The sequence below is a fragment of the Carlito syrichta genome, unplaced genomic scaffold (assembly GCF_000164805.1).
Source record: "Carlito syrichta isolate Samal-C Ts95f unplaced genomic scaffold, Tarsius_syrichta-2.0.1 Scaffold289251, whole genome shotgun sequence".
Taxonomy (NCBI): Eukaryota; Metazoa; Chordata; class Mammalia; order Primates; family Tarsiidae; genus Carlito; species Carlito syrichta.
In genome coordinates this window covers 673,830-693,362 of record NW_007233347.1, presented here as the reverse complement: position 1 = coordinate 693,362, position 19,533 = coordinate 673,830, and the positions used below count along the sequence as shown (strand labels likewise).

Genomic DNA, 19,533 nt, shown 5'->3' with positions numbered 1-19,533 from the left:
ACACACACACACACACACACACACACACACACACACACACACACACACACACACCTTGAATCCCTTAAACTCATAAGTGTTGTTTCAGTCTTCATTCTGGTAAACTCCCCATCCTGATTCTTTGTTTTAAGCTGAACCATAGGTGCAGTTTCCTTTTTGTCAAATGTCAAAACAGATACACATTTTAAAATGTAATGCTTTTTGAATACTAAAATGTATAAAATTAGAAGTGCCCACATATAAAAATACTTGAGATCAAGATTATCTTTAATGAATATCATCTGCATATCTCTGTACGCTGAATTGTGTTTCTTAAAACCCCTATCATATTACCAACAGAGGCAATAAAAGCTTCAGTAAAATTGCCATGACTAAATCTTTTCACAAATTATTTCAGTGTATTTTTTTTTTATAGACTAAAATATACCTGAAAACTTTCCAGGAAGAATAATTATTCATGGAAAGAGCATTGTAATGGCAAGTTTTAGGAAGGAAAGACATGCCAAGTCTCATTTACTACATTTAAAATGTTTACAGCTATATTGGGCTGCTTTATTTAATTAAAAATACTGTAGTTGTGTAAAAAAAAAAAAAAAGATAGGTTACAAAGGATCATTTCTATAGTAGTATGCGGGATATAAATAATGCATGATCCAGGGTCCACTAAACTACCATCTGTAAAGAAGGAACATAGAAACAAAAACAGCTTCTCCTGTGTTTCCTTCATGTTCCAAAAACTCTCTGATAGAGAGTCAGAGTGGTTGTAAGAGAAGTCACTGCTTAGTATGCCCTCATAATTTGTCCCCAACTAGTTGTTTATCTTGAGTAGGCTTTCTCTTTCTCTGATGTTCTACACACTCCTGAACTGTTTCAGTTATTCACCACGCATCTGTATTTTAAAGTCAACGTTGGAGCTTTTAAAAATACTGATGCTCAAGTTTCCCCTCCAAACACTCTGGAGTGGTACTAGACATTGATGTTCTTTAAGAAGCCTTCCAGCTGGGCTCAGTGGCTCAGCCTGTAATCCCGCGCCTTTGGGAGGCTGAGGTGAGTGGATTGCCTGAGCCCGCGGGTTCGAGACCCGCCTGGGCAGCGAGACCTCATCTCTACAATAAATCAAAAAATCAGCCGGGCGTGGTAGCGCATACCTGTAATTCTGGCTACTTGGAAGGCTGAGGCGGAAGGATCGCTGGAGCCCAGCAGGTCGAGGCTGCGGTGGCCGGGAGCGGCCACTGCACTCCAGTCTGGGCAACACAGTGAGACTCCAACTCAAAAAAAAAAAAAAAAGAAGAAGCCCTCCAGGCCAGGCGCGGTGGCTCAAGCCTGTAATCCCAGCACTTGGGAGGCCGAGATGTGAGGATGGCCTGAGCCCAGGGGTTCGAGACCAGCCTGGGCAACATGATGAGCCCTCGTCTCTACAATAAATCAAAAAATTAGCTGGACATGGTAGCACATGCCTGTAGTTCCAGCTACTTGGAAGGCTGAGGCGGAAGGATCACCAGCGCCCAGCAGGTCGACACTGGGGTGGCCGTGACCATAGCACTGCCCTCCAGCCTGGGTGACAGAGTGAAACTCTGACTCAAAAAAAAAAAAGAAAAGAAAAGAAGCCCTCCAGTAGATGTAAATGTCCAGTCAAGGTTGGAAACCAATGGTCGAGATGTTTATAGTGGGGATTTGATTCAGAGAGGTTGGTATGGAGATACCGATGGAGTAATAGTTTTATTCAAAGCTAAATAAATATATATAAGTATCTCTGATTATCTACACCATTCTTCTTTCAAGTGTTATAGCTAATTGAGAACAAATATGATGATCTTATAAGTCTCATAGATAAACATAATTATTGATGTGAAACAAATTCCATCTTTATTTAGTGCCTGGCACTTACACTTAGTGAAAATGCTGGGTGTCGGTAATATTTTCCATATTGGAGAAGTGCTCCTATTATTAGCGAGTTTGGAGTCTGACTGGTATTCCAAATTTTGAGCTATCTTTAGTTTAGCGAGGTAGGGATATTTGCTTCTCTGGGATCTTAAACTTATGCCTTGATGGTTTGAGTTTCAGTAGAGAATCAGGAGATGGGAGTCCTTTGATTCACAATAAACTGAGTTAATTGTTTGTTTTACATTATTTCATTATCTTGATCTCCTAAATCTGTAGACTATGAAGGCACAGTATTTGCCACCAAGGCACATCAAGAGCAATCATGAACTAGTGTCAAAGTGGTTTTAACCCTCATGGAAGAAGGAACTTGTAAATGTCTTTATAGTTGAGAGTCATCACCTAAGTGCCTCATTGGTTGGCAACCCTATATATTGATTGGTATTTCTGGTGTCACTTCATTCAAGCAACTATCAAAATGTTACTGTGTCTAACTGAGGTTCTATTAAAATGTTCCTTTTAATGCCTGCCTTGCATAGTTCCTAAAGCAATTCTAATGAAAAAAAGAGTAATAGATCTAAAATGCAAGTCTTTTTTTTGTTGGTGGTGGTGGTGATGGTGGCAGGTGTTTTCTGAGTACTATTGCACAGATTATAAAAATTATTTAAATTAAATGAATTTAGATTTTTATAAACTGCTAATTGCCCTAGCATTAGCACTAACTCTAAAAAGCTTATTGAAAACAGCATTATTAAATACTAATCAATTCCATTATTTGTTATTGGCATTCCAAAAAAAAATTATTCTGCTTTTATGGATTCAACAGTGTAAGGTCTGGGCATTTCCTGCATGTAGGACAGAAGCAAGTGTGAGACATCAAGTCTTCACTGACATGTCTTAGTAGTTAGTGCCTTTCATACTTGTAGACTCCACTACAGAGAACAAAAGAAAGCTTTGAACCTGTGTTTATCATTGCTGACACCCTACCGTATTTAGCTTGTTAAATAAAATGTATGGCTATTGATTCAGGCTGAGCTCCTGCACTAGGCCCCAATAAACCAGCCCAAAATGGAGCCACTCATACTAAGGCTCCAAACCAAAACCTAAGCTGTTTACTTGTAAGATCTGACCTTCCAAGAAATCGGGAGAGAGATAATAGGTAAATTTCCAAACAGGTCAGTTTCCAGAAAAACAAGAGAGTCACAGCAATCAATCAAAAGGAACCCAATCAACCTGAGCACACATGTTAAGGAGGGCCCCTCTGCTTTAACCTCTACAAGGAAAATAGCCTGAAGTAACTGAGAGTTAACTGAGCACTTTTTGCACTATGCTATTTCCTTGTTCCTGCTCAAGCTACCTCACAAAACCCACTGTTCTGCCATGCTCAGCAAATCTCCTGTCTATTTTGATTGGCTGCTGCCTGGCTCATAAATCACTAATAAAAGCCAGTTTGATCTTTAAAACTCAAATTGTTAAAATATTGTTCTGGGGCAACCCCTTCAGGTCCCCTCCCACTGTGGGAGCTTTTCTGTCCTCTCAATAAATCCAACTTTCTCAAAGAAAAAAAAAAATATATATATATATATATTTTTTTTCTTTGATAAGTTATATAATAATTACATTAGGGGTATGTTGAATTCAGGATTGTCAAGAGTTTATAAGCTTTGTATGAGGGAGACCCCCCCAAAAAACCAGAATTTATTTATACAAAATTGTGTATTTATTCTTACATGTTAAAACTGCAGTCACTTTCAAAGTACTTGCTGTTTGATGCAATAGACCTATCAAGACACTTTTTCTACTGCTCAAAACCATTTTAGAGCTTGTTGATTTGATGCCTTTTAGTACTTCTGCCATTTTTTTGTTTCACCTCTTCTACATGGGCAAAACATTTCCTCATGAGGACTTTTTTCATTCAGGGAAACAAAAAAAAAGTTGCTTGGGGCAAGATCAGATGAATAGAGAGGGTAAGGCACAGGGGCCATGCCATTTTTTGGTCAAAACCTGCTGAACAGTCAGTGCTGTGTGGGCAGGTGGGCTCATAAACCATCCATCATGAAATGGGCAAACATGTTGAAAGGATCTCCAAAAAAATTCACTGAAGCCAAATGCAACCTCTCACAACAATACTGGTTGGTACATTGATGCTAATGGGTTCCTAGAACTCTTACCTAGAGGGGAAAGCCTGTACTACAAAGGGATTGACCTCCAAAAAATAATTCTCCTTTTTTTTAGGTTCCCCTTCGTAATACTTCCAATAATTATCAAAAATGTTGTTTTGCTCCAGAAATACAAAATAACTATTATAATTTGATATAGCAGCATATCCAAAGTACATGGTTTTGAAGTTACACTTTCATGGTGGAAGATTGGTTAGGATTTGTTAAAAATCATGATATAATAAAATAGATGGACACAGTAGGTAAGGATTTTAAGGCTGAGGCAAGGAACTCAAAAAGACCTGGGATATAAATGGTTTTATGTTTTCTATTGAAGAATTGATGGGCCTTTCAGAAAGTTCTGGAATGATCAAAGTTATTTGCAGTTTTTTTCTTTCTGGACAAGAGTCTTCTGGAATGGTAAAGTTATGTTGATGAGGCCAATGGAATAGAAAATCATGTTAATATGGACAGTAACGGTGTGTGGATGATTTCAGTTCTCTTGGGTTCAAATCTTAGCTCTGTCACTTACTAGCTTTGTGATCTTGGACAAGTTAGTCATTCTCTCTGTAAACCAGTCTCATCATTTGTAAAAGGGGTATCCTCGTAGTCCCTTCTCATAGAGTTATTATGAGAAATGAGTTAATAAATACAAAAGGCTTAGAATACTGCCTGACACATTTTCCCTCAGATCCTATCATTCCTTCAACCTCACAGAATTTGTCTTAGGAGAAACAAAGGTTTTAGATGGTCACTTTCATTTTATATATTTCACTGACATTTTCCATTTGCATTGCTTACATTTACACTCCAAAGTCTGACTACGTAACTAGTTCATCGGCATTTGCATGTCTTTTAGATACTCTCAACCCCTACATGAAGAAATAGCATTGCATAAGCACCTGAAGCACAAAAATATTGTCCAGTATCTGGGCTCTTTCAGTGAAAATGGTTTCATTAAAATCTTCATGGAGCAGGTTCCAGGAGGTAAGAGATGTTTTTTTCTTTTAAAAATATGAATTTCTGCTCAGCCTGTAATCCCAGCACTTTGGGAGGCCAAAGCAAGTGGATTGCCTGAGCCTGTAATTTGAGACCAGCCCAGGCAACTTGGCAAGACCTCGTCTCTACACAAAGTAAAAAAAAAAAATTAGCTGAATGTAGTAGTGCGTGTCTGTAGTCCAGCTATTTGGAAGGCCAAGGCGGAAGGACTGCCAGAGTACAGCAGGTCAATGCTGGTGTGGTTGTGTGTGCCACTGCACCGCAGCCTGGGCAATGGAGTGAGACTACAACTCAAAAAAAAAAAAAATCTAAGAGCTTGAAGAGGAGTAACATTGAATGGGATTTACTAGAGTACAGCTCTTAATCCATCTAACTGAAAGAAAAATTAGACATGTGACATTACCTTCCATTTGTCAACCTTATGAGAGTCAGAAAATACAATTAAATATAGGGTTTATTTGAATGCAAAGCTTGAGGATAGCTACCTGGGAAACATAGACTCCAAAAGAATGGGTCAGCATTACCGAGTAAGAAAGTTCAAGTTTGACTTACATAGCCAGAAGTTTAACAAGGTTATAACATTTTCTATACAAGGTCAGTACATATGTTGCAGTGATTTCATTGGTTACAGCTTGCTATCTTCCAAGGAAGATTGCTTTAATATTCCATAAAGAGGGATAATGGGCTCAAGGGGTCTTATCTCTGGCACTGTTCAGTCTTTCCTAATCATTTACAGGACAAGAATGAGGAAGAGATTTAATCTCTAATTAGAGAAGAAGTTGTCACTGCATGTTACTTGACTCAGCACTCAGAGTCACTTTCCTTAAATAATAAGGTTTTAATAAGTGAAAAACCCAACAGCTTTAAGTTTGAATTATTTAATTTTACAGGGATAATAAGTAAATATTGGAACCATTTTAGTATCAATCATCATGATTTGGATTAAGATTAGCAATTTACACTGGCCTTATACTTAGACTGTATTTGATAATGTGTGTCTTCAGAGTAGGAATGTTTTCATACTCATGTTTGAGTCCAATATCAAGGAAACCTCCTGGGCCGCTGTGAAGAACCAATGAATGTTAGCTTAAATTCGTGTAACGTTACTTTAAGATACTTTAAAGTGCTCATTTGGATAAGATTTTTATCCACCGTTTCTCCCCCCTTTACAGGAAGTCTTTCTGCTCTCCTTCGTTCTAAATGGGGCCCACTAAAAGACAATGAACAAACCATTGGCTTTTATACAAAGCAAATACTGGAAGGATTAAAATACCTCCATGACAATCAGATAGTGCACCGGGACATAAAGGTAAGGTGCACCCGGATTCATTTTCATGGGTTCTTTGCTGGGTTATTATTGTTTTATTTGCAAAAGCCATATTGTGCTGTGAGTATTCATTTACAATGGTGAATAAGTACATCTTAGAAGCAGCAGAAATAGAAGATATCATGCTATCCCGCATCAGTTAATTATATCTATGTCTTATTACCTGTAGTCAAAGAATAAACTGTTTAATCCTGTTCAACTGACAAGATTGTGCTCCCACTACGTGATGCTTACTGGGAACTCTGTGGGGTGGGGGTGCAACTGTATAAAGTTAAACAGGAGGCGAAGAGCTCACAGGTGGTTGGTCTTTGTATCCTTGCCCATAGTAGCTACTCGATAAACACTATCAAATCAATGAATGAATGGTTAGAAGAAAAAAATCATAAAATCCCTTTTTCTCACAAGCATTACGTGCTCATTGATTCAGCTAAAATTATAAGGTATAGATTCTCTAAAATAATAACTTTGGATTCTCTTTGAAAAAGAGAAAATTCAGAACTAATAGATTTTTAATAAAGGCTGAACTATTGAAAGTAAGTTAGTATTACCTAAAATTGAACCAAATGCCCATTTATCTGTGATGCCCCTAAATCTTCCCTTTTTGGAAAAGAAGTAAAGCAACGTAGAAAAAAAAGTAACATGATTGGAGAGTTCCAAAAAAATCCTAATTTAACTTACACACGGATCACAACTTATCTGTAAACAGCAACAAGCACTAATTAGGAACATGTCTGACCTTGTAATCATAGTAGCAGATTGTGATCAGTGAATAATATGTGAACAAAAAAAAAATGGTGTCAAGAATATAGGATTGATATACATTGTTAATGAAGAATATAGAATCAGTGTTTTTTATTTGCTCTCAGGACACTTTTTCTATTGGACTTACCTAGTCAACAACAAACAGTATGGGATGAAAGATACCATTTGTGATTAAAGTCCTCTGTTCTCTAGGGTGACAATGTGTTGATTAATACCTACAGCGGTGTTCTCAAGATCTCTGACTTTGGGACATCAAAGAGACTTGCTGGCATAAACCCATGTACTGAAACTTTTACTGGTATGTTTTTGCAATGATGATACACATCTTATGTAATTAAGGAAATAACTGCCGCGTTTGGGCATAATGTGAGAGAGAAATTCAGTTGGTGTTCTCACACATGTTGATCTTGGTCTCTTTTGATGCTCACTGAAAATGTTATACAGAATTTGATCTGACTCTTCACTTCCTGTATTTGTATGATTTGCTTAGTCTTCTGCTTAATGCCACTGAAGATTTTTTTAAATTCTCAATTTATTATTTGTTTTTCTTTTAATTCCATTCCATCTCTCCTGGTTGTCCTACAATTCCTATAACCCTGGCAGGATTTTTTTTTTTTTTAACACATTCTTTGCCCAACCTCTCTGTGATTCTTAGTCATGCCCTAATCACTTCCCATTTGGACTACGAACTCCCTCTCTCCTAGTCTCTTTACTCCCTGTGGTTGATGTCCTTATTCCAGAATATAAATAACCATAGGATTTCAATTTAGAAAGAGGAAGTGACTCACCAGCTCAGAAGAGATGGGGAAAGAGCCTTCCTGAGAAATTAGGCAGTGCAGTGACTGAGCTGCTCCTGGTGCAAAGTCCTGGGAGGGTAGAGACAAAGCCATTTCCAAAGAGGCAACAGTAGCCAAAAAGAAACTGAGACAGGAGATAAATGACTGCTCAACAGTAAACAGTTACAGTGAATGTATCTGGGACTCAAACCTGGTCTCCAAGTTCTTTTTTTTTTTTTTTTTGAGTTGAGTCTCCGTCGTCCAGACTGGAGTGCAGTGGCCGCTCCCGACCACCGCAGCCTCCACCTGCTGGGCTCTGGCAATCCTTCCGCCTCAGCCTTCCAAGTAGCTGGAATTACAGGCACGCGCTACCACGCCCGGCTGATTTTTGATTTACTGTAGAGATGAGGTCTCGCTGCCCAGGCGGGTCTCGAACCCGCGGGCTCAGGCAATCCACGCATCTCATCCTCCCAAAGGCGCGGGATTACAGGCTGAGCCACCGAACCCGGCTTCCAAGTTATCACTCCATTATGCCGGTTCTCATGAAGTGTTAAGTTCTTTTTACAGTGGTTCATGCCTGTATGTAACCCTAGCGCTTTGGGAGGCAGAGGAGAGAGAATTGCCTGAGCCCAGGTGTTCGAGACCAGCCTGAGCAACTTGGCAAGACCTCGTCTCTACAATAAATCAAAAATTAGCTGAGCATGGTGGTGCATGCCTGTAGTTCCAGCTACTGCGAAGGCTGAGGCAGAAGGACTATCTGAGCCCATCAGGTCAAGGCTGCAGTGGCTGTGAGTGTGCCTCTGCACTCCAGCCTGGGCAACAGAGTGAGACTGACACACACGCAAAAAAAAAAAAAAAAAAAGAAAGAAAGAAAGAAAAAGGGAGAGAAATGTATGAAAAAAGACTATTGATAATCTTTGGTTTAATAGAAAGCAAAAAACGCCAGCTGGCCCCATCTCTGAATTCTGTGGAGCAGGTGAGAGGACCTCCATTTCTCAGAGGGGAAAATTGATTGCCAGAGATGAGATACTACTATCAGAAGTCACAACAATGTGAATGTGATAAAAAATGATTTTTTTTATTGAGATGGGGGGCTCACTATGTTCCCAGGCTGATCTCAAATTCCTGGGCATAAGAGATCCTCCTGCCTCAGTCTCCCGAGGAACTGGGATGCTACACCCGGCAGAACTCTGATTTTTTTATTGACTCTTTGCTCTTTGCTTTCACCCTCTGGCTCTGATCTGTCTTTCTCTCCACCTTCCTGCAGGAGGAAAGAGAAAAATTCCATAAGTTTTCTCCTCGGAACAGTCAGCCACACCCTGGCACGGGTCTCACCCTCAAGTCAATGGGTATTTCAGGGCACTGGATTAAACACATTTCGAATGTAGTTTTGGGGTAAAATGAATTCTGACCTAATAGTAGCTAAAATGTCTTTACATTTCTTGCCTCATACTCTCAACTTGGCAGTAGACAGTTTCAGTGCTGCCAAGACGCAGTAACTTCTGAGAGAAAAATCTCTACTTTCACAGGCTTTGTGGGACAGGATGTCAATGTAATATCTTCTGCTGATCTTGAAAATAAGCTTTTTTTTTTTTAATCCCCAAGGAAGTTGTAGGAAAGCAGTCCTCAAAGGGCCTTTTGCTGGTACCTCTCCCACGGGCCTCACCTGAGAATGATACTCATGGGTAATGTGCTTAGATCTGTCCCCAGCTCTCGTCCTGATGTCCAGGGTATGCAGACAAGTATCCCTCCACACTGTAGGTCTCTCCGCATGAACTCAGTGCTTACACCAAGTCCCAGGTGCTTAGTGAGTTGAGTTGAAAGACATTGATCTAGTTCACCTCTTGGTGATTTTTATAGGAGGAAATGCAGCAGTGCCGTCATTTATAGAGTGCTTACTGTATACCTGGCTCTGTGCTAAGTGCTTTAAGGATTTTTTTTCATTGAAATGCATATATCAACCCTAATCATTAGGTATCATTATCCCAGTTTATGATGAGAAAATTAAGGTTCAAAGAGGTTAAATAACTTGCCCGGGGTCACAAAGCTAGTTAGTAATAGAGCTGAGTCCCAAACTAGACTTAACAGGTCAAGTGGAATTAATTATCTTCTCCCCAAACCAGTCACCCACACATTCTTCTGTCTCAGTTGATGGCCACTCCAGACTAGAGTTATCCAGAGCACCTCTCTTTTCCCACACTCTAACCTAATCCATCAAGGAAGGCTGTTGGCTCTACCTTCAAAATGTGACCGAAACTGGATGGGTTCTCACCACCTCCACGGCTGCCACCCTCATAGCTCGCCTGCATTACTTTCCAAGTCTCCTAACCCTGCTCCAACCTCACTTTTGCCCCCTACTGTCTGTTGTAAACACAGCAGCCAGAGTGACCATTTAAAATAGGGGTGTCTTGGGCATGGTGGCACACGCCTCTAGTTCCAGCTACTTGGAAGCCTGAGGTGGAAGGATCGCCAGAGCCCAGCAGGTTGACACTGGGGTGGCTTTGAGCGTGCCACTGCACTCCAGTCTGGGCGACGGAGTGAGACTCCATCTCAAAAAATAAAACTGAAAAATAGAACAGGGGTATCCAACCTTTTTGCTTCTCTGAGCCGCATCAAGTAAAGAGAAATTGCCTTGGGCCACACATAAGTTATATATAGTTAGAGCATATACATAATAAGACTTCTTTTATGTTTTTGCATTTTTTTACTATAAGGTTTAGAAAAATGACAACACTATAAAACCAGAATTTGGAGAGTTTGACCTTGATTTTGCAAAACTAATCTGTCAGTGTCTGGTTTGACAGAAGTAGTTGCAATTGTTAGTGAGTTCTCAAGGGACTCATCAGAAATGCTTCTTCAAATTTTGCTCTTCGTGTGCTTCGTAAATGAAAACAGCTCCTCACAAATGTACATGCTGCCAAAAAGCGATATCATGAATAGGACATGATTATGAATTTCAAAAATGGAGCTACACATGGGGTCAGGAAGAAAATAAATGCTAAAAAACACATGATATTAAAAGATGTTGTAGGGCTGCATTACTAACTGTTCTGGACTACATGTGGCCCATGGGCCACAGGTTGCACATGCCTGGTTTAAAACATAAGCCATGCGCTATCACTTAGAGCCCTCAATGGCTTTTCCTTTTGTTCAGAGTAAGCAAATGCCAAAGCCCTTACCATGGTGGACAAGGCGCTGACCTGACTCAGAGTCTGTTTCCTTTCAAACCTTTTTTCTTACTTTTTCCCCCTTGCTCACTCTGTGCCAGAAACACCGACTTTCCTGCATTTCCTCCATGATAACAAGCGGGGAATTGCTGCAGGGCCTTTGCACACGCTTTTCCTTCTGCCAGTCACAGTCTTCTCCCAGCTGTCTGCATGGCTAACTCCCTTGCCGCCTTCAAGTCTTAACTCAGATGTTGCCTCCTCAGTGAGACCTTCCTTGATCACCCATTTACAATGGCAGCCTCCCTGGGCCCTGCTGATTGACTTTACACTGGGTTTTTGTTTTTGTCATAATACATCATTTTCTAACATGCTGTATAATTTACTTATTATGCTGTCTGCCTTCCACTGCAAAAATATAAGTTTAAAAGCCCAGGGATTTCTACCTGTTGACTCCATTGCTATACTTAAGTGCCTGGAACAGTGTCTGACCCATGGTAGGCCATCAAAGTAGATCTTTTGAATGAATGAATGAAGTGTGACATGAAAGCTTAATCTGATAACCACTAAGCGATCCCATCTTCCAGGTAGTTGCAGTGGCAAAGAAACTCTAAAATAGATATTTCAAAGTAATTTTTAAAAGAACTTTTTAGAAAGCAGATATAAGAGATACGGATTTTAGAGTTAATACTCTCACTGGTTTTCCTTAGTCTAATGTCGGGTTGGCTTGCATCTTCATTATCCAGCTCTGTAAATTACTTTGTATAAAATATTATGTGTCATGTGTTTGTGGAGTGAAAAGAAGAGCAGATATGAACACATGACTCAACCTGTTTTTCTGACACTTGCTCAATGGGAGATAATTAAACACAACTAGCAGATAGAGCTCTTTGAACTATTATCTGATGAATAAAATGTTGCATAATTTGCCATTGATCTTACTTGAATTGTCTAATTTTTTTAATTTGCTATATTTTTGAACAGTTATAACTCCTATTTAGATATTAATACAACTTAAATTCTCTCATGAATTCCATTCTAGGCCCAGAGTGAACAAAAGGGGTGGAGGCTTCCACACATATTTTCCAAAAGACCACTTGGTTTGGCCGGGTTTGGTGGCTCAGCCTGTTAATCCCAGCACTTTGGGAGACTGAGGCGAGTGGATTGCCTGAGCCCGCAGGTTCAAGACCAGCAGGGCAACTTGGCAAGACCTCGCCTCTACAATTAAAAAAAAAAAATTAGCTGGGCATAGTAGTGCGCACTTTAGTTCCAGCTACATGGAAGGCTGAGACAGAAGGATCCCCAGAGCCCAGTAGGTCGACGCTGGGGTGGCCGTGAGTGAGTGTGCCACTGCACTGCAACCTGGGTGACAGAGTGAGACTCCAACTTAAAAAAAAAAAAGTCCACTTGGTTTTATTTAAGTCGTAAGCAATCATCACTCAGGGGGAAAGCTACAAATGAAGAGAAATCATAACAATTTTGTACTAAAGGTGGATGAGTCTTTGGGTGCATGGTTGCTTGTCCTTGGCCAGATGAAAGCCTTTCTGAGAGCGGATGTGCAGTGGAAGGGAGCACGAACATGAACTACTGTGCCAGTGAGGTCCAGAGGATAAACCTGGCAAGATGGCAATACCCAACAAAAATGATGCATTTATGTTTATAAACCACAGTCTATTTTTAGCCTATGATAGTGGTTTTCAGAAACCATTTGGAGAAATTTTATGTGATGGTTTTCACCTATAAATCATGCAAATGTAGTTTGGTTATGAATGAGAAAATACTAAAGTATTTTGGCAAACACCTTGGGATTTGAAGTAATTCAACATGGCATCTTACATGGGTTCCTGTTTGCTGATTCTATCGTTTGTATATCAAAAGCAGAGGATATGGTGATAATATATTTCTATTTATGCCCTTGACCCATTGCTTGACTTTGGGAAACCACTCTAGGGGGTTTTTGAAGTCCAGATCTGCCTGAGCCCGCGGGTTCGAGACCCGCCTGGGCAACTTGGCGAGACCTCATCTCTACAATAAATCAAAATTAGCCGGGCGTGGTAGCGCGTGCTTGTAGTTCCAGCTACTCGGAAGGCTGAGGCGGAAGGATTGCCAGAGCCCAGCAGGTCGAGGCTGCGGTAGCCGGGAGCGGCCACTGCACTCCAGTCTGGGCGACAGATTGAGACTCCAACTCAAAAAAAAAAGGAAGTCCAGATCCAGCCTCTCATTTGGGCCAGTGAAGTGATTGCAATTGATGTGCCAGGCCAGAAGCACAACTAAGAGCTCTTAGCCCCCACTTAATTCCTTCTACTATACCATACACTTCAACGCTCTCATTTCATGCAGCCTTAAATCTCTTCTCTTTCTCATTTTATTCTTTGTCATTCTATCTGTTGGTTATCTGTGTTGATGGCTGATGACCTATCTCTGGTCTGTTAAACCTGTTATTCCATGGACCGCAGACACAGCAGGAGTCATATATGTTTGTTTTACAGAATAGAGTACACCAGAAATGTATGTGCCTCATCTTTTGCAATGGCTTTCAGAATCTTTTAGCAGTCATGATTAAGAAATAAGAATGAAAATGGAAAAACTAAGCATTTAAGCCAGGAACTGAGAAATAAAGATAGGTCTAAGGAAATGAATGAACTATCTAGATTTTTCCTGGAAAATATTAGAAGTATATATAATGACAGTCTTCATGTATTTGAAGAACTGAATACAGAAAATGTGTATTGATGTTTTCTCTGTTGTTCTCAGAAGACTAATTGTTTAACATTCTGTCAAGCATTGCAAATAAAATATACCATGTTTTTTCTTGTTTAAAAAGAAAGACTGCTTGCTAGAAGTTCCTAAGAGATCCCAGGGAAATGATGCCTCACTTATATTTACACTATCTGGGGAATGAGAACATAGCTAGTCATAACCAGATAATATTGGTAAACTATTTTTATGTCACTGATAAAAATCATTATGAAAACTGCTAGTTCCACTTTTATTAAGAGCAAATAAAACTGGAACTCAAAAAAGACAAAATATTAGGTCTCGAATCCTGTCTTTAAAGTTGTGGAAAGATTGAAACTGTCATTCATCTCTTTTCTTTAAGTGGAAATGTGCTTATTATTTCTAGGTACCCTTCAGTATATGGCACCAGAAATCATAGATAAAGGACCAAGAGGCTATGGAAAAGCAGCAGATATATGGTCTTTGGGCTGCACAATCATCGAAATGGCCACAGGAAAACCACCGTTTTATGAACTAGGAGAACCACAAGCAGCTATGTTCAAGGTCATACTTCGTATGTCTCACAAACGAATAGATAAAGCTTTTCATAGCTACTGGATATTTCTATATATGTATGTCATATTTTGTAGATAAAAGGAAAAAAGTCTTAATGAGCACAAATTGAGAGTATATTAAAATTCAAGAGGATTCTGTCTTATCACAGTGCCTGTGCCTCGCAATGACTCTCATCCTGCCCTAGTTTTCTCAGCTATAATGTGAGGTTCAAGGTAACTTCCTTCGACTACCTTTTTAACAGTGCAGTATAGGTCTACTGCAGTATCTCAGGCCCGTTGTCCCTGGGCTTTGAGAAGCTAAGGCAGGAGGATCACTTGAGCTCAGGAGTTAGAGACTTCAGTGAGCTATGATCACACCACTGCACATTCCAGTCTGGGCAACAAAAAAAACAAACTAACAAACAAAAACAACAGCAAAGTAATACATAGTATATTGAAGATGAAGAGAAATCTAGAAACATTTTTTGCCCACTTAAGAATTAAATCAAGCCGGGCTCGAAGGCTCAGCCTGTAATCCTGCGCTTTGGGAGGCCAAGGTGAGTGAATTGCCTGAGCCCGCAGGTTCGAGACCCACCTGAGCAACTTGGCGAGACCTCATCTCTACAATAAATCAAAAAACTAGCCGGGCGTGGTAGCACGCGCCTGTAGTTCCAGCTACTTGGAGGGCTAAGGCGGAAGGATCGCCAGAGCCCAGCAGGTCCAGGCTGCAGTGGCCGGGAGCAGCCACTGCACTCCAGTCTGGGTGACAGAGTGAGACTCCAACTGAAAAAAAAAAAAAAAGAATTAACTCAAATCTGTATCTACCTTTACCTTTCTAACGTAATAGTTTGAAGTCTCCATTTCAAAAGGACATTATTACCATTTTAAGTAAATCAATCTTATTCTCATATATCTACTCCTCTAGCCTGATTCACTCGCCCATTAATAACTCCTTTGGGAGTGGGGAGCAGCCCCACCCCCCGAAGTAGGAGGCGCCTGATATAGAAATAGGCCTGTGTGAGGCCAGGTGCCATGGTTTCGGGATCTGGACACTGGGCATAGCAGCGACAGGCCTCTGAATCTACAGCCCTCCCCTGCCAGACTGCCAGGACAACAGGATGTTTGAAATAAAAACCTGCTTCCCAAGAAGTGATGCTCACATCTACTATTCTCTAATGCAGAGAACTTTTGAGGCTAATTGTTATTCCTCTCCCTGCCTCTGCTCATGTTTCTAGCATGTATTCCATTTGTGTGTAGTCTCTCATGAGGGGCCATGTGTTACATACCTTCTGCTTTTATGCAAAGCTTGGCTTACTTTACACCTAGAGACAATCTGATAGGACACTGCTCATATAAAACGGAGTCGTGAGAAAAGCCTGAAAGAGCAATGACGGGTACCAAGAGAGCTGCCTTTGTTGCCATGACTGGATGTCTTTCTCTTCTTGGTCGGTCTTTCACGGTTTCACCAATTTACAGGACTTACTCTGAAATGCTGCTTTATAACTCATGAGTGCAGAGCTTGCTATACCATATGTTAGGCCACCCTAAGCTTTGCCCAGGATTTGATGCTATCTTGGCGGGTTGAGATGACATAGACTCGGGTACCAATTTACGATGCTTGAATCCAGGCTCCAACACTGTCGAGGTATTTGAGACTTTGGGCAAACTACAGGAGTTTTATTGAGGAGTTTATGAGATAATATGTGCAAAGCACTTAACACTGTGTCTGACGCCATAGTAAAACTATGTAATTCTTACAAATAATTACATATTCTTATTTTATAAGGCTAAATTTATATAAGCTATGTGATAACATATTTCTTTACAAAAGTTTTCTGTATTAAATATACTAAAATTCATTAATTTTTTTAGAATAGCAGCAATCAAAAGTAAAGTCTAATTACTTAAAAATAGTTTGTTTAATTTTAAAGTATTTTCACGTATCACTTTTAATGTAGGTGATCTGAAACAAGAAAAAGATTCACAAATTATGTAATAGGGGAATGAACACAGGTTTTAATCCAAACAAATTAAGGCTCAAATCCCAGATCTGCCTTTTCATAACCACGTAATCTCATCCGTTCTAAGCTTTGTTTTCTTTTTCATTGGTGTAGGAGGATGATATTTAATCCACTGAGTTGCTGGAATGTTTTGATGAGATTTATAAACAGAAAAACCCCAGCACAATGCCTGGCACATAGCTATTGTGAGAAACTCAGTGGTCTCAATTGAAAAGATCTTTTTGGGTGTGCCAGTGTAGGAATGTGTTCTAAAGTTTTAAAGGACTAAATTATGACTTCAAAGTACTGTCTGCTGTCTTAAACTATGGTTGTGTCCTTGGAAAAGTTACAAAAGCACTCTGTAACCTACAAAATATACATCTTGTTTCCGTTTGAGAAAAGCCATGAGTGTGAAGTGTGTCTTTTTGCACTAGGGGACCAAATTATGGAGCCTGGAGCTTGGATGATGAGGTGGTCACTCATTGTACTTTTCACACCTATGTCTTAGGTGGGAATGTTCAAAGTCCACCCTGAGATACCAGAGTCTATGTCTGCAGAGGCCAAGGCGTTCATACTGAAATGTTTTGAACCAGACCCTGACAAGAGAGCCTATGCTAATGACTTGCTTATTGATGAGTTCTTAAAAGTTTCAAGCAAAAAGAAAAAGACACAACCTAAACTTTCAGGTATGTGGTTGCATTGAAGCAGATACAGTCAGAGTCACCAAACCTTAAGCTTAAGATAGAAGAGTTTTTCAGAAGTAAACTAACCTGTTTAACAGATATCACTGGAAATTGGTATAAACATTTAGCACAGTTTCCTCAGGCATTCGATTCCAGTATCAGGGAGCAGAGTTCCATCAATTGCACAAATGCTGGGACCATGTACATACTAATCTTCTATCACATAGTTAGTAAGTAGTTAATATATCAGCATCCATATCATTCTGGCATTGCTGATACTAAGGTTAAAGTGCAAAAGGGATTAAGATGTAGCTTTTGTCTGAGTGCGGTGGCTCAAGCCTGTAATCCCAGCACTTTGGGAGACCAAAGGGAGGGGATTATCTGAACCCACGGATTCGAGACCAGCCTGGGCAACTTGGTGAGACCTCGTCTCTACAAAAACTTAGCCAGGTGTGGTAGCACATGCCTGTAATTCCAGCTACTTGGAAGGCTGAGGTGGAAGGATCGCCTGAGCCCAGCAGGTCGACACTGGGTTGGCTGTGAGTGTGGCCTGGGCAATGAAATGAGACTCCAACTCAAAAAAAAAAGAAAGAAAGGAAGGAAGAAAGAAAGACAGATATGTAGCTTTTTAGAACTGAAACTCCAAATGACCACTCACTAGCCTCAGGACTATCACCAAGCTATTGAGCTTCCAAGCCATCTAGGTAATATGTTCTTTAATTTTAGGCAGTAGAAAATGCCTGCTGCCTCTTAGAAAATATGTTTCCGAATAATTACCAAAAAAAGAGAGATTTCCAGCTGTGGATAAAACAGCAGTGTAAAAATAATAAGCATGTCATCTTTTTGCAATGATTTCTATAACTTATTTCAGAAAGAAAAAACAAATAAATGATCTAATTGTTCTTGGCATTTTCTGGTGTTTACATTGGATAAGAACAGGCAGATTGAATATTTGGAAAGGACATTGATCTCATTTCAAGCATTCACTTTTTGTTGATTTCTCAGTTTAACAGCAAACTGAACATGTGCTTATTCATTGCTGTTTGCTTTTCTTCCCACAGCTCTCTCAGCTGGATCAAATGGTAAGTTTGTTTTTACTTTGCCCATTGGGCTAAGGGCTGGTGTATCATGTGATAAACCCCAGACTTCCCATCAGTCTCATCCTCTGCTCTTTGCTTGCATGGGGGGGCTTCTGGGTATTAAGAATGTACACAGGCTGGGCTCAGTGGCTGAGCCTGTAACCCCAGCACTTTGGGAGGCCAAGGCAAGTGGATTGCCTGAGCCCGCGGGTTCAAGACCATCCTGGACAACTTGGCGAGATCTTGTTTCTACAATAAATCAAAAATTAGCTGGGTGTGGTAGCACATGCCTGTAGTTTCAGCCACTTGGAAGGCTGAGGTGGAAGGATCACAGGAGCCTAGGTCGACGTTGGGGTGGCCACTGCACACCAACCTGGGCGGTGGAGCAGGACTCCAACTCAAAAAAAAAAAAAGAAGAAGAAGAATGTGCATGGCCACATGCCCAGCTGGGCTCATTCCTAAGGAAACCCCTCACCTTTCTCTCCCATAAGAGGGGTGGCTTAAATTGTTTTGCCCTACATCCAAGATGGTGACTATATTTTTGAAATCATCAATTTGAGCAAAATTTTGTGATTTCTTATCTAGTTGGCTACCTAATGGATTTCTTGTGGAAAACTTCAATGCCAAATACCTTCCTCTGTCCTTTTTGGGGTGATATATTCTATTTTTAGTTGGTCAGACATTATTGTGCTCTTGTTTCCTAAGGTTGACTTTTGCAGATCCTAACTAGGAAGGTAGATTTGCTCTAGGAATATCAACTAAAGCATTTTAAAGAATAACAAAGAAATGAACATGGTTTTCGATCTTCCTAAGTTGGATGAGTGGTTGATCAAATAGTATAAGGGGCATCATGTTCATTATGCATGGAAGATTCATACAGATTTCTCAATGCCCCGTAGCCAGTCAACCTAGAGTAGAGGCCCATTAATTGAGGGCACAGCTTCTCCGGTTTTCTTTCTCCCATTCTGAGAGTCAGGAAGGAACTCCTGATACGCCTCCTTCCCACCGTCCCTTTTTCCTTTCTCTACAGACAGCCTAGGTTCTGGAAGGCAGCCATTACCTTCCCACCAGGCCAACCCTGCAGTGTTTCTCAGCCTTCTGACCAGCCTACTTCTGTTGTCATAAAAGTGAGCACTGACTTTGGAATTACACAGTAGTCAGTTCTGATCCCACTGAGCCACCTTTTGATATGTAACATACAGCAATTTACCTGTTTCATCTGTCATTCTGTGCTGGTAACAATACCTACTTCACAGATGGTTCTGAGAAGAAAATAAAATTATATCCTAAAAAAGCCTTGGAGCTATGCCCGGATACACAATCCATAATCCCATGATCGTCTTAGCCCTTCTACATGGCTTGGTTTTTGTTCACAGGATTCCTCTCTCTCTCTCCCTCTTTCTCTCTCTCTCTCTCTCTCTCTCTCTCTCT

The 19,533-nt window shown here is 40.3% G+C and overlaps 1 protein-coding gene across 1 annotated transcript in view; it reads left to right on the top strand.

Moving 5' to 3' along the window:
- Positions 1-19,533, top strand: part of MAP3K5 (mitogen-activated protein kinase kinase kinase 5) — a 236,106-nt gene that overhangs the window by 172,128 nt on the left and 44,445 nt on the right. Inside the window, exons 16-21 of the mRNA XM_008054221.2 lie at positions 4,900-5,027; positions 6,212-6,348; positions 7,321-7,426; positions 14,193-14,350; positions 16,849-17,026; positions 18,085-18,105. Of these exons, the coding sequence (XP_008052412.1) occupies positions 4,900-5,027; positions 6,212-6,348; positions 7,321-7,426; positions 14,193-14,350; positions 16,849-17,026; positions 18,085-18,105 (728 nt within the window). The remainder of the gene's footprint in view (positions 1-4,899; positions 5,028-6,211; positions 6,349-7,320; positions 7,427-14,192; positions 14,351-16,848; positions 17,027-18,084; positions 18,106-19,533) is intronic.